Here is a 14,531-nt window from a genome sequence, read left to right on the forward strand (position 1 = left end):
TTAATTTAATAATCTACCCTGAGAGCATTACAGGATCTTCATAATCCCTAACAAAACCTTCCTTATGTGGACATAGGCTGGAGGGAGACGAAAGAGCAGGTCTCTTCCTGCATTTCATCCATGGACCCCAAAGTGAGGCCCAATAATTGATACCATGCTCAACAATCAATATTTTTTTTTTTAAAGAAAAGCAAAAGCACAAGAAAAAAGTGTGAAAATAAACAGCTGACCTGAAGGAAATATAGCTGTTTCTGCGAACAGAAGATAAATGTTTAAAATTTGTAAATGCTATCCTAAAAGAAATTCATGAAGGCACTGCAGCCATTAAAAAAGAGCACCTGCAGGGGTGCCTGGGTGGCTGAGTCAGTTAAACGACTGACTCTTGGTTTCTACCCAGGTCATGATCTCTGGGTCTTGGGTTTGAGCCCTGCTTCAGGCTTTGCAAGCAGCATGAAGTCTGCTTGAGATTCTCTCTCACTCCATATACCTCTCCTCCCACTCAAATGCACACACACACACTCTCTCTTTAAAATAAATAAGTCTTTAAAAAGGGGGAGGGTCAACTGTAGTACACCTGAAACAAATATAACCATACGTTAACTACACTGGAATTAAAAAATGATAGCACTAAGTAGTGACCAAAAGAATGGGTTCAGGAGCCAGAATGCTTGTAGTCTGATATCCAGTTCCACTGCTTACCGTGATGATGGCCTCTGGCAATCTGCCATACTTCATTAATACATTAATGTCATGACTTCTGAAATTGAGAGGCATCTCATACTCGCCGGCATGTCATAACTTTAACTGGCAGCAGTTACTTTCTTAGTAGTACTAAAAAATAATAGTGAGCCTTAAAATAAGTGGCAAAAGGGGATTGTTACAATTTAAAGGAGACTTTAAGACAACAATCAAATGCAAGGCATGAACTTTGGACACTGAAAGGGAAAAAGGTAAATAAATTGTAAAAATTGAAATCATTGTTATTTTTCCAAGACCCAAAGTAGTATACATCTTAGGTTATAAAGGAGTCTCCTTTTCTTAGTCACTGACTTTTTTCAACGTCCAGGCCAGTGGTCTTGTACAGTGCCACATTTGGATTTGATTATCTTCTTAGGTTTGGAAAGAATACAGCATATGTTTTGTTTTACACTGGTGTTATGGTATACTTGGGTTTTAAAAATTCATTCTTATAGAAAATTCTTTGCAAAAACGTAAAGACACTAAGCATGGGTTTAAATAAAGGAATCATGCTAGCTTGGTTTGAAATCAAATGTCCACTCTCCTTTTTCCCCCTGTGCCTAAGAGACATGTACAATATTCACATGTGCACCTGTACATTTGCTGGCATTCTGTCACCTGTGTTTGTGTTATATTTCAACCAAAAACGCGTGAAGGCCAAAAGCTTTTACTTTCCTTTATTTTTCCCAAAATGTGCATCTCAGTTCTCTTATGTCTTCTTTCTTATTTCTGCAGAGTAAATTATATTCAAAGGAGGAACTGGAGGGGAAAAAAATCAGTACTGGAAATAAAGAGAAAAGGACAATTATGTTCTTAGGCCGCCTCTGGGGTAATTAGTGCTATATAACCTCAGGCTGCACACCAGCTGTTCAGTTGAGCAAATAGCTTTGTTTTTAGTGGTTTTGCCCTTTCTATGTCTAAATGAGAAACAAGGGGAACCTGGGTGGCTCAGTCTTTAAGTGTCTGCCTTAGGCTCAGGTCATGATCCCAGAGTCCTGGGATCAGGCCCCACTTCAGGCTCCCTGCTTCTCCAGAAGCCTGCTTTTCCCTCTCCCACTCCCCCTGCTTGTGCTCCCTCTCTCACTGTGTCTCTGTCAAATAAGTAAATAAAATCTTTTAAAATAAATACATAAATAAATAAAAATAAATGAGAAAAAATAAAGAGATTTGGGGTAACTTTTAACTTAAAGCCCAACTGTTTAGTTCTCATTTGTGATTCATAAAAATTTCAACTAAAAAAATTTTTTTACAGCTTTATAAAATCAGGCATATTTTATAGTGTGGCATAAATATATTAACTTTATGTTTGTGTGAATTATACAATATATTATACTACAATATATTATACTACAATATATCTCAGTTTCCTCATCAGTAAAATGGAGAAAACAATAAAACCTACCTTTTAGACTATGAGCCTAAATCAATTAAATAAGTTTTTATCTTTTAAGTGCTTAAAATAGTGCCTGGACACAACATCTGGTACATGAATAGAATAAAGAAATTGAATCATCATTAGTTCTTACATATTACCACTTGTTATTTTCTCCATTTGAAAAATAAGAACTGGAGCACCTGGGTGGCTCAGTGGGTTAGGCCTCTGCCTTCAGCTCGGGTCATGATCTCCCAGTCCTGGGATCAAGCCCCGAACTGGGCTCCCTGCTGGGGGTGGGGGGGGGAACGACCTGCTTCCCTCCCCCGACCCCTCTCTGCCTGCCTCTATGCCTACTTGTGATCTCTCTCTCTCTGTCAAATAAATAAATAAAATCTTAAAAAAAAAAAAAAAAAAAAAAAAAAAAAACGAAAGAAAGAAAGAAAGAGAACTGAGCTCTAAAGAGGTTAAGTAAGGTTCCCAGCATCAGACATGTGGTTAGGTGGTAGGGCTGGGATCAGAATCTAACTGGCCTAACTCCTAAGTCTCTGCTCCTAACCAATTCATTATTCAGTTGCACAGAGTTTGTACCTAATTCTTTATTCAGCCATAGCCTTACTGTTGAAAAATCAGATATCCAGAGGGAGTTTTTTGCTGCTGCAGATTATGACACAATGAGTATCTTTGTACCCACATTCTTATGTATCAGGGCAAGTCCAAAAAGTGAATCACTAGTCCAGAGTTTTACACGTTTTTAATTTTAACAGAAACTACTAATTTTAAAACATTTATTAAAGCAGGTCCAGCTTTCCCTTTTATAGTATCTGGATTTCCTATCTTACTAAGAAATGTCATCTCTATTCTGGTTACACAAATATTCTCCTCATCTCTTCAAATAGATATATATATTTAACTCATTTACAATTTAGTTTTTGTGTATTTTATGAAGAGGGCATCTCATTGGTTTTCTTATAAATGGACACCAAATTATACTAGCAGCGTTTATTAATTAAAACATCCTAGGGGCACCTGGGTGGCTCAGTGGGTTGGGCCTCTGCCTTCGGCTCAGGTCGTGATCTCAGGGGCCTGGGATCGGCCCCAGATCGGACTCTCTGCTCAGCAGGGAGCCTGCTTCCCCACCTCTCTCTCTCTGCCTGCCTCTCTGCCTGCTTGTGATCTCTGTCAAATAAATAAATGAAATCTTTTAAAAAAAAATCCTTTTCCCACTACAGTGAAATGTCACCCCTTCACATTTTAAACTCCTTATGTCATTCCCAAACTCCCTTCCTGTACTCAAACCAAATTACCTTTTTTTTTTAAAGATTTTTATTTATTTATTTGACAGAGATTCAGAGAGCACAAGCAAGGGGAGTGGTAGGCAGAGGGAAAGGGAGAAGCAGAGTTCCCGCAGAGCAGGGAGCCTGATGTGCAATTCGATCCCAGGACCCCAGGATCATGACCTGAGACAAGGCAGACGCCCAACTAACTGAGCCACCCAGGCACCCCATCAAACCAAATTACTTTTGATCTCAGGAAGTCTAATGTTTTTTCATTCACTTAATATAGGCCTTTCCCAGCTCTGTAAATCCAAAGAGCTGCCCATAAGGAGAAGCTGGATCTTAAAATCATGGTGTCACGACGAGAATCTGTGCAGGAGTGTTCTCTCAGAGAGGGAAGAAAATGCTTCCTGACTGAATGAGAGGCTGGTATCGTTCAACAATGGACCAACTCCAGGAAAGACATTCAGACGCCCGGGACCCAGTGATCATCTATAGGCAAACAAGTTGTTCACCTGGTTACAGACAGTTTTGCATCAACCACAGACAACTAACAGCCATCAAGCGGCCACACAAACTTGGGGTCTCTCTAAGAGAGGTACCAGGAGAGCGAAGCACGGTGTGCTCTGAAAAACCCTGCTGGCGTGTAATAAGTGCTCAGCAGATACTTGTTTCATGAATGAACACTTTTTGACTTCAAAGGGAGAGAAGACCCCGAGCTTCTGCCAAGCCATCCTGGCATATTCAAGCTTAGACCAAAGAAACATACAAGCATGGGGAAATGACTGTTCATACAGACCATGGTGGGATGGCCGATTAGGACCCACCCTAATTCAATATGACCTCATCCTAACTTGATCACATCTGCAAAGGCCCTATGTCCAAATAAATTCACACTCACTGGGTTCCAGGGGTTAGAACTTCACCATATCCTTTAAGGGAACACAATTCAGCCCATAACATCCCCTATAATCAATTTTCCACACAACAGTCATAATGATCCTCATGAATGTGCATCAGGCCCAAACACTCTCCTGCTTACAGGTCTGTGTCCTCTTCCTGCCTCTCAAACATTATCTCTTACACTCTAGCCACACAGGCCTTCTTTCTGTCAGTCCAACACACCACACTCATCCCTGCCTCAGGACCTCCGCCTGGAAAATTTGGTGCGCCGCCTTCTTCATCATTTCAAGTTACCACTCAAGTGTTACTTCATCACAGAAGCTTACTCTGATCATCTGCCTAAGCAGCACATCTCAGAGGTCTTCTCTTTCATATAACCCAAGTTTCTAAGCAGTATTTGCCAGTACCAGAAAGTATCTTATTTTTTTTTTATTTAAGCTCTTATTTGAACATAAGCTCTATTGAACCAGATTCCATTATTATAGCTCCAGATACTAAACTAGCGCCTTGCAAGTACTTTTCATTTTTATTTACTCAAATACGTCTTTTTCTTTGATGACACAAGGATTTTCTACTTCAGTCACAAAGATTAATTATACCCCTAAATTTTCTTGTAATTTTTTATCTTTTGTGTGTGTGATTCATTTAAATCTTTAATCCGTTTGGAATTAATCTTTGTATACTTGAGAAACAGAGGTCACATCAGATAATTCCGATGCAAAAAGTCTGCAATAATTCTGACTTATTGGCTAAAGCTCAAACACTTCTACATAGAATATGTTCTATAGGGGCGCCTGGGTGGCTCAGTGGGTTAAAGCCTCTGCCTTAGGCTCAGGTCGTGATCCCAGGGTCCTGGGATGGAGCCCCGCATTGGACTCTCTGCTCAGCAGGGAACCTGCTTCCTCCTCTCTCTCTCTCTCTGCCTGCTTTTCTGCCTACTTGTGATCTCTGTCAAATAAAATCTTAAAAAAAAAAAAAAAAAAAAAGAATATGTTCTATATGCAACCTTCCCTGAACTGACTGCCTCTGTCCCTCTGTTGTACCAATCTCCTGCTGATGACTCCATTTTATCCTGTCCACTGACTACACCAAAAAGTCCTAACGGGCCATCAAGAAGAGTTATGCTTGAGGGTCGCCTGGGTGGTTCAGTCGTTGGGCATGTGCCTTTGGCTCAGATCATGGTCCCAGCATCTGGGATCAAGCCCCGGGTCTGGCTCCCTGCTTGGTGGGAAGCCTGCTCCTCCCTCTCCAGCTCCCCTGTGCTTATGTTCCCTCTCTTCCTACCTCTCTCTGTCATAAATAAATAAAATCTTAAAAAAAAAATTATGCTTGAAATGCACTTCTCCATCTGCTTGAACTCCTTCCTACAAATCCTTAAAACCCCAGTTCTAAAGTCACCTCTCTTGGAAAGCCTTTCGAGTCCAACCCTAGAGTTCCTCACTTCCTTTTTTCTATCTCCACTTTTACATCCCTCTACTCTATAATATATAGTACCTACTTCATAAATATATAGAGTATTTAGATTAATGTTTAGTACACAATAAATGCTAAGTAAATATTAACTACTATTTTATTACCACAATAGGTTGCAATTATTTGTGTAATCTGCCTTCTAGACCAAAAGGGACAAAAGGCAGAGACACATTTATTTACCATTTTACCAAACCTACTGGTCTGGCACATATTAAGCACTAATAAGTACTAAACAAATTAATAAACAACACCTCAAAGCTGGACCAAAGTAATTTTCTTTGAAACTGTGGATTCCTTATATTTAAAAAAAAAAAGGAAACTTTTTCCATATACACTATGGAGTATTATGCCTCCATCAGAAGGGATGAATACCCAACTTTTGTATCAACATGGACGGGACTGGAAGAGATTATGCTGAGTGAAATAAGTCAAGCAGAGAGAGTCAATTATCATATGGTTTCACTTATTTGTGGAGCATAACAAATAGCATGGAGGACAAGGGGAGATGGAGAGGAGAAGGGAGTTGAGGGAAATTGTAAGGGGAGGTGAACCATGAGAGACTATGGACTCTGAAAAACAATCTGAGGGTTTTGAACGGGCGGGGGCTGGGAGGTTGGGGGAACCAGGTGGTGGGTATTAGAGAGGGCACGGATTGCATGGAGCACTGGGTGTGGTGCAAAAACAATGAATACTGTTACGCTGAAAATAAATAAATAAATAAATAATAGAATATTGGGGGGGTACTTTTAAGATGAAAAATAAGCCTGCCCCTCCTGCTTTTTGATTTGGTTCAAATTCGAGGAGTGAGGGGAGAGTCCAGCTTTACCCACATCCAGAAAGAAAATTTTAGGTGCTCCATGGCTACCATTGTATAACCCATTATACTGGAAATGAAAACAATGGCATTTTTAAAAGAGAGGGGAATTTAAAACTTTTTGTCTTATTTTGAACGCAGTCAGACATGTTTTAACCTCAGGTGAATTCATAACCTCACATTCGCCTGGCCCCGAACCTCACATACGGAAACTTAACAGTTTCATAAGTTGAAATGTCATCTTCATTCCATAAATGTCAACTTCATTTCGTAAGTTGAATGTCAACTGTGGGATGAAGGAGAAGCCGCACTGGTGAAAACGCAGGGGCTGTGAGGTCTAGCTGCCTTCTCCACGAAGAGTCTCTGTCCACAACAACCTCAGAGAATCACAGGATTCTTACACTGGGTACGACAGGATTCCTCAGATCCGGTATCCCCTAAGCTAGCGCTGCAGAGACTGAGCAAACGGCCCTGGGTTTGTCAGTGGCTGCAAGGAACTGAGGTGACCACAACCCACAGGAAAACAGGCGGAGAGAAGCTTCAAGCGGGAAAAATGAAGTGTACAGATGCTACGTGCGGAGAAAAGGAAAAAGAAAAGCAGCTGGAGGGTAGCTAAGTCAGGAACACCGCCACTTCTCATCGCCACCTCCAATTCTGGCATCTAATGACTACACCCGCCGAGTTCACGCTCTTCTTCCAGCTCCAGGGCGAGCCAAGACACCGCCTACCCACTGGAGAGCCGCGAGGGGGGCAGGCGGGAGCGGCCGCCGCCTCCCGGACTCACCCACTCTCGGTGCCTCACGTCTCCGTGGAAAAGCCTGGACTCAGGCCAGGTTTTCGGAGTCAGCCTCCGGCGGGCCGCAATGTTCGATTTCTCCCCTCCCCCGCCCCGAGACCGCCGACCGGCGTCCCGGCTTCCGTAGGCGGGCGGCTTGGTGGACCCGGATGTTGATATGCGACCTGCCCCGGAAACGGTGGCGGGTGGCCCAAGAGGGCGGAGGTGGGGTTGCCCGGCTCTCCGGAAGGAGACGTGGCGGCGGTTGGGCCCCCGGCTGCCTGGGTGCTTAGAAGTCCCGCCGCCTCCTCCTCCTCCTCCCCCTCCTCTCCTCTATGGGAAGAGGAGGTTGTGGCGGCGGCTGGAGAAATCGGCAGCGGAGGATGGAGGAAGGAGGAGGCGGCGCGCGTAGTCTGGTCGCAGGCGGGCCGGTGTTATTGGTCCTCTGCGGCCTCCTAGAGGCGTCCGGTGGCGGCCGAGCGCTCCCCCAGCTCAGCGATGACATCCCTTTCCGAGTCAACTGGCCCGGCACCGAGTTCTCTCTGGTCAGTGCCCTCGCGAATCCTGTAGCCATCTCTGTCCCTCCTAGCACTAGGGTTTGGCCCTTCCCTCGGTACCTGCGCTTTTCTCCAGAACCACCTCTGCAGGCGAATGCCTCCTTCCCTAATCCAAAGGTTCATTTACCTCGCATTCATTCATTCATACAGCAAGTGTTTAGCGAACACATTATGTGGTTTTGCCCTCCATGCTAAGCACTGAGGATCCAGCGGTCACCTGCTCTGCCCCTTTTCAGTATGGCTCATTAGACAGTGCTTACCAACACTCCCACCCCGTGGAAGAAGCTTTCTTAGAATCACGTCAGACACAGGTATTTATCTTCTCTTTAGAAAGTCAGCTGCAGTTCTTCCTCCACCAGCCGCCTTCTCTCCTTCAGTAGTTCCACCCTACCTACAAAACCGATGGTACTGCAGATACGAGTTCCCTCTCATACTGGTTATTTCTGTCTTGTATACACACACGTGCATATGTACATTCTCACAGCTCTTTCTCCTTCAGGGTTGTTTCCGAGAGGGCTATTTGGCCTTTGAGATGTTAATGACATTCTACTCAGAATAAGCAGTACAGCGCCGATGTATTACGACTGTTATTTAACACCCCAGAATTTGAGATTCCGTGATCAGTTTTCCTAGAGATGAACATTTTTATAACCTCACGGTAACGAAAATGTGCGATCCTTCTGTCTTTAGGGATTACTCTGCTTTAAAGTCTTCCTACCACTGTAGACCAATTAAAAAAAAAAAAACAAAAAAACTGTGCTCTTAAGATGCTTACCGTGTAGTAATTAATTTATTTATTTCAAATTGAAGTCTTGGAACATACAAAAGCTTTTTTAAAATTCTTGTTCCAGTTACCTGCAGTCATTCTACTTGTTTTGTTTTGTTCTATTACCATACTGTTCTATTACTAATTCGTTGAAACAAGAGTAAGTGATAGCATGATGTCAAAGCAAGATTTACCAGGACAACAGATGTTATGGTTACCACAACAGCTTTCCATTTACAAATGGTAGTTTTTGCAAATATTTCACACTCTTCTGTTTCTCCACCCCTCTTCTTTTCAGTTCTCCTGCTCTGGTAGTTCCGTGGTTCTCAACATTATCTAAATAAATATTTCTCTGAAAGGCCAGGTTTATTTTTGTATTAATGCCATGAAATATTATTGTATTAAAATACTTAGAGGGTGCCTGGGTGGCTCAGTTGGTTAAGTGTCTTCCTTCAGCTGGGGTCATGATCCCAGCGGCCTGGTATCAAGTCCCAAGTCGAGTTCCCTGCTTAGTGGGCAGTCTGCTTCTCCCTCTCACTCTGCCCCTCCCCACTCCTGTGCTCTCTCCCTCTGTCTCTCAAATAAATAAATAAAATCTTTAAAAAAATAAAATACTTATATAAAAGCTTGTTGTAAGTGAGATATAACTTTAGCAGTCTTGAAGTGATTATAATTTAATCCAACTTCTGTTGTCCTTTCAAAAGACTACACAGGATAAACATGGGAAGTGTTACAGAAAGTGGTCATTAAATATTTTACTCTTGCACCTGTCGGGTTTTTTTTTTTTTTTAAGATTTTATCAATTTGTGAGAGAGGCAGAGAGAGCACAAGCAAGGGGAGGCAGAGAGGCAGAGGGACAAGTAGACTCCAGGCTGAGCAGGGAGCCCAACCTGGAACTCAGTCCCTGGACCCCAAAATCTTGACCTGAGCTGAAGTCAGACACTTAACTGACTGAGCCACACAGGAGCCCTGTTTTTGTTTTGTTTTTTTAATTTAAAAATTACATGCGGATATGCAGCCCTGAAAACTTCCTGACTTTTAAATGGATAACTAAAACTGGCCTTTTTAGAGGTTACTACCAAATGTTACTCTGTTTTCTTTCTGGCACTGGTGTTTGCTGGCTAAAAAGAGGTTATGGAAGATCTGTCTTACATGTATCCGGTACCAACCTCCCACATGTCTGTCAATGTTATTTTGAATTTTAATTTTTAATTCTCTTTGGCAGTGTAACGTAATCTAAGATGGACACATCCGAAGTGTTTTTTTTCTTTTCTTTTCTTTTTTTTAAGTTATTTTGAGGGACGCCAGGGTGGCTCATCAGTTAAGTGTCCACCTTCAGCTCAGGTCATGATCCCAGGACCTGGGATGGAGTCCCACATCCCCATCAGGCTCCTTGCTCAGCAGGGAGCCTGCTGCTTCCTCTGCCTGCTGCTCCCCCTGCTTGTGCCCCACCATTTTCTAACAAATAAATAAAATCTTTAAAAAAATTTTTTTTAAGTTATTTTGAGGAAAATCTAGAGACCTTTTTCTCTGAGTTGGCAAAATATCTGTGGCCCTCATGTAAAAATAAACTGTAAGAGTTCTTTATCATTGGCCTTTGGGTTTTGTTTTAGTACTATTTAATCTTAAGGCTTTCCTTCCCTACTTTATGTAATTGACATTACAGCCCTCCTCACCTGGCACTGTCATTTTCTTTTATGGGCCATTTGGTTGGACTTCTATAACTAAGCAGCTGTATGAACTAGAATAAGGGCCTTTAATCTCTCTACTATCTGAAATTGGAAGAGACTAGATTAGAAGATGTGAATTTTATTTTTTAGTCTTAAAATTCTTCTGTACTTAAATCATCTCCCCATTCAGATATATCAAAACAATATATAATCTTTAGGGGCGCCTGGGTGGCTCAGTGGGTTAAAGCCTCTGCCTTTGGCTCAGGTCATGATCCCGGGGTCCTGGGATCGAGCCCCACGTCGGGCTCTCTGCTCCACAGGGAGCCTGCTTTCTCCCCTCTCTCTCTCTCTGCCTGCCTCTCTGCCTACTTGTGATCTCTCTCTCTCTCTCTGTCAAATAAATTAAAATTTTTTTTAATATATATATAATCTTTATAATCTTTCTTTCAAATTTACTTAGAAAAATTATTAAGCACCAAAGCTGTATATATTTTTAATGTTTTTGTTAACTAGTTAATGACTATGATATTCCTTTTTTACTGGTTTTTAGCATTCAGTTTTTTTGTGTGTATATATTTTTCTTCTGAAATACCATCGGTGTCATTAAACTATTCAATTCTTCATTACTTCACAGAGTTCACAGATTTCACCAAAGTAAAAAACCACAGAATAAGTCCAGTTTTGCCTTTACTTCTCTTGGAAATGTATTCCCACTCAAAAATTTCCTATGGGGTACCTGGGTAGCTTAGTCAGTTAAGCCTCCAACTCTGGATCTCAGCTCAGATCTTGATTTCAGGGTCATGAGTTCAGGCCCTGCATTGGGCTCTGAGCCTACTTTAATTAAAAAAAAAAGAAAAAAAATTACCCGAACACTATGCTTGGGAAGAATGGTAACCAACTCCATAGTTCCAAGCATGTCTGTGTTTTTTTTCCCAAGCATGTCTATATATGCTGAGAAGTTGTACCACTGAGTTTATTTTACAGCTTCTCTCTTTTGTCTCTCATCCTCAATCTTAATTCTTCCAGACTCTTGTCAAACATTAGGAATTTCTCTCCTGCCAACATATTTTTTAAGTTTTTTAACCTTAAAGTACCATGCCCCCTTGGATTAGTTTCATTATATTAATATCTGATTTTTATCAAATCACTAATAAGACCTCTTACATGGAAAATACATTAAGGTGTTATATGGAACAACTTTTTTACACTATCTGCAATTCTGTACATTCAGAATTCATTATATTTCATTTTCCTAAGGAACTGTTTTACTAAATTTAAAAAAAAAAAAAAACATTTTTAGTAGCAGGTCAAAAAAAGTTTTTTTAACTTAGAAAATCAGAAGAGGTAAACTTTTTCCAAGTAATTTCTGTTCTGAAAAAGAGGGTAAAATTTGTTAAAATTTTTAGTTTGTGATCCCAATAAGTGACTCACTATTTCAACAGTTTTCAGATAGAGGAATTGCTCCTTGATCCGTTTTATTGACGAGGAAAGCAACCCTTCCAAAACTAATGAAAGACAAATCTTTGCATCTTCAAACAAGTGATGGCTTTTATTTCTTATTACCCCTTACCTAGACCTTAAAAACAGTAGACAGAATATAGCTGGGACACAGGCAAGCAAAAGCACCCAGGCCTGGGGATTCCAAACAGAACGAGGTTCTGCCACTCACAGCTGACAAAATCCAAACTCAGAGAAATGAATGATGGTGAAACAAGAAAGGATTTATTTCAGTGAGGCCAGCACTGAGAAGACAGCAGACTGGCAATTCAAAGACTGTCTCCAAAGTGCTAAAAATATATATGTTTATATATGAAAAATATGGGGCATAGGTGGCATGGGTATGTTCAGGGAGGCATTAAAGGTCAAATCAAACCTTGTCTTAGAGTCAGTCATGGGAAGGCAGACGTCTTGCTGGCTCAGACGGTCCTTTTTGGCTGAGGGGGTAGTTGAGGTTCCCATCAGAGGATGCTTTGCCCCCTGGATCTTCCAGCCTGAGCCAAGAGACAAGCTAGAAGGAAACACCCAACTAGAAAGTTTGAGGTCAAAATGGAGGTAGCCGAAGTCCTTTTCCAAGAGGAATGAATTTCTTAACATATAGACATAAAGCCCCAAGAGTGATTTTTATTACAAAGAAAGGATTGTCTTACTGTCTTTGCTGTGGTTCCAAGCGAGCAGTTGTTTTTCCGTTGTTGGCATTGTGCTGAATGTTTTAGTAAATAAGTCAGTATTGCTGGGGAATTCAATTCTGAACATTAAAGTTGCAGGTACTTCACAAATAGAGGTAAAAATACACTTAAGTCATATGCTACTGGTTGCCTTCGCTACCGTACAGGAATGATAAGGCAAGGCTTCAGGCCAGCCATTGCTAAGCAAGTGTGAGTCATGATTTTAACAACTTTGCATACATTCTGCATCTATTGGAAAAATGTGGAAAACCATTGTAAATGTTATGTCTTATAGCAATTTGTTGGCACAACTGAATAAATGGTTCTAAGGATCCCTTTTTCATAAGTTTGGTTTTGCAACTCTCAAATCTCTTTGGTTCCCCTCTTCATTTACAATGGTCTTTTAAATGAAAGGATCCTTCATCATAATCCAGGAGCCTATACAGTAATCTAAAAAAATGTTAACAAACGCTGATTCAAATATGTTAAAACAGTTAAGAGCACACAGAATATGGAACCAGTCTGACTGGGTTCATCTCTGTACTGTGGTACTTACAAGCTGTGTTACCTTGTACAAATTTCTTTTTTTTAAGATTTTATTTATTTGAAAGAGAGAGAGTATGTGTGCGTGCGCACGTGGGCACAGCAGGGGGGAGCAGTAGAGGCTGAGGGAGGAGTGGGCTCCCTGCTGAGCAGGGAGAACCTAAACAGACTAAGCCACCCAGGTGTCCTGCCTTGTACAAATTATTTAATCTCTGGGTTTCAGTTTCCTTTTCTGAAGATGGGTAGAAAGCCTGTCTTGAAGATTGGTGAGTTAAAAATGTTAAGGATTTAAAACTTCAATATAGCTAATACAGCTTGTATTTACTACTATTTTTTGTTTTGTTTTATTGTCTTAGAAAAACATTGCCCTAATTTGCATTTGTGTGTGAGATAACATTGGATCAAGTAGTACTTGTTTTATTAAGGTTATGAGTCCTTCTTGTTAAACTGAGAAAAGAAGAGTTACTTAATAAGAGTGGTTCGTTCTTCGTGAGGGATAGCCAAATGGTATAGTGGTTTCACACTATGGTAAGATGAGAAGTTGAGTTGAATTATCACAGAACACATATCACAGAACATAAAAACCTCTGTCTTAGTGACACATCTACTATCACAAAGCAAAGATTTCTTTTTGGTTAAATAATGTGAGTTATATTAATTGAAATGTTCATTTGAATTACAGTGATTCCTGTTTGGCTTGTGAATTTGTTTGGTTTTATATTGTGAAAGTTTGAATAGTTTCGTTGATACATACCAGGAATTGGCAAACTACACCTTTGTGTTGGCCAGCCATCTATTTTTGTAAATAAAGTTTTTTTCAGGACACAGCCATACCTGTTCATTTTCCTATTGCTTATGCAATGTCTTACTACAATTGATAGTTGGGTAGTTGAAACAGAGATCATATGGCCCACAAAGTCTAAAATATTTACTACCTGCCCCTTTATAGAAAGAGTTTGCTGACCCAGGATATATACTAAAAAAAAAGTTAAGTCAGAACAGAAGATCTATTTTTCTTTTTCTTTTCTTTTCTTTTTTTTTTTTTTAAAGATTTTATTTATTTATTTGAGAGAGAGAGAGAGCACGTGTGCACAAGCCTGGGAGAGAGGCAGACGGAGACAGAGAGGGAGAAACAGACTCACCACCAAGCAGGAAGTCCCAACGCAGACTCAATTTCAGGACCCTAGGATCATGACCTGATCCAAAGGCAGAGGCTTAACCTACTGAGTCCCCCAGGCACCCCTGGAGATTTTTCTTTTAAAAGTAATTTATCCACATATGAAAAATTATGCACCACTATTATATTCAAGTGTCCCTTCCAACAGAATTGAGAGTACATTTGTAAAGTGCTGTTGGTTCTCACATATAGGTGGTAATTGTTAATAGGAGTAATAAGTATTCAGTAATGATGTATCAGTAAACATTCATTGCCTCTTAAAGCATTTTTTTGAGGATTTATTTATTTGAAAGAGAGCTTT

At 40.7% G+C, this 14,531-nt stretch overlaps 2 protein-coding genes across 6 annotated transcripts in view; one reads left to right on the forward strand and one right to left on the reverse strand.

Annotated features, from left to right (window-relative positions):
* The window catches only part of LOC111147965 (ankyrin repeat and SOCS box containing 3), a 108,022-nt gene extending 100,541 nt beyond the window's left edge, over positions 1-7,481 (reverse strand). For 2 of the 3 annotated variants that reach the window (XM_022504271.1, XM_022504273.1), the window contains exon 1: positions 7,362-7,426. The gene's annotated coding sequence lies outside the window, so the exon portion shown is untranslated. Of the gene's footprint in view, positions 1-7,361 lie in introns of all 3 variants that reach the window. The other variant, XM_022504274.1, reaches the window with a different exon arrangement.
* The window catches only part of LOC111147966 (endoplasmic reticulum lectin 1), a 31,003-nt gene continuing 23,769 nt past the window's right edge, over positions 7,298-14,531 (forward strand). For 2 of the 3 annotated variants that reach the window (XM_022504278.1, XM_022504279.1), the window contains exon 1: positions 7,588-7,897. In XM_022504278.1, coding sequence (XP_022359986.1) covers positions 7,688-7,897 — 210 coding nt within the window. In that variant the 5' untranslated portion in view covers positions 7,588-7,687. Of the gene's footprint in view, positions 7,898-14,531 lie in introns of all 3 variants that reach the window. The other variant, XM_022504277.1, reaches the window with a different exon arrangement.

Source organism: Enhydra lutris, unplaced genomic scaffold, assembly GCF_002288905.1.
Source record: "Enhydra lutris kenyoni isolate GAN:26980312 unplaced genomic scaffold, ASM228890v2 scaffoldscaffold18, whole genome shotgun sequence".
NCBI classification, from domain to species: Eukaryota; Metazoa; Chordata; class Mammalia; order Carnivora; family Mustelidae; genus Enhydra; species Enhydra lutris.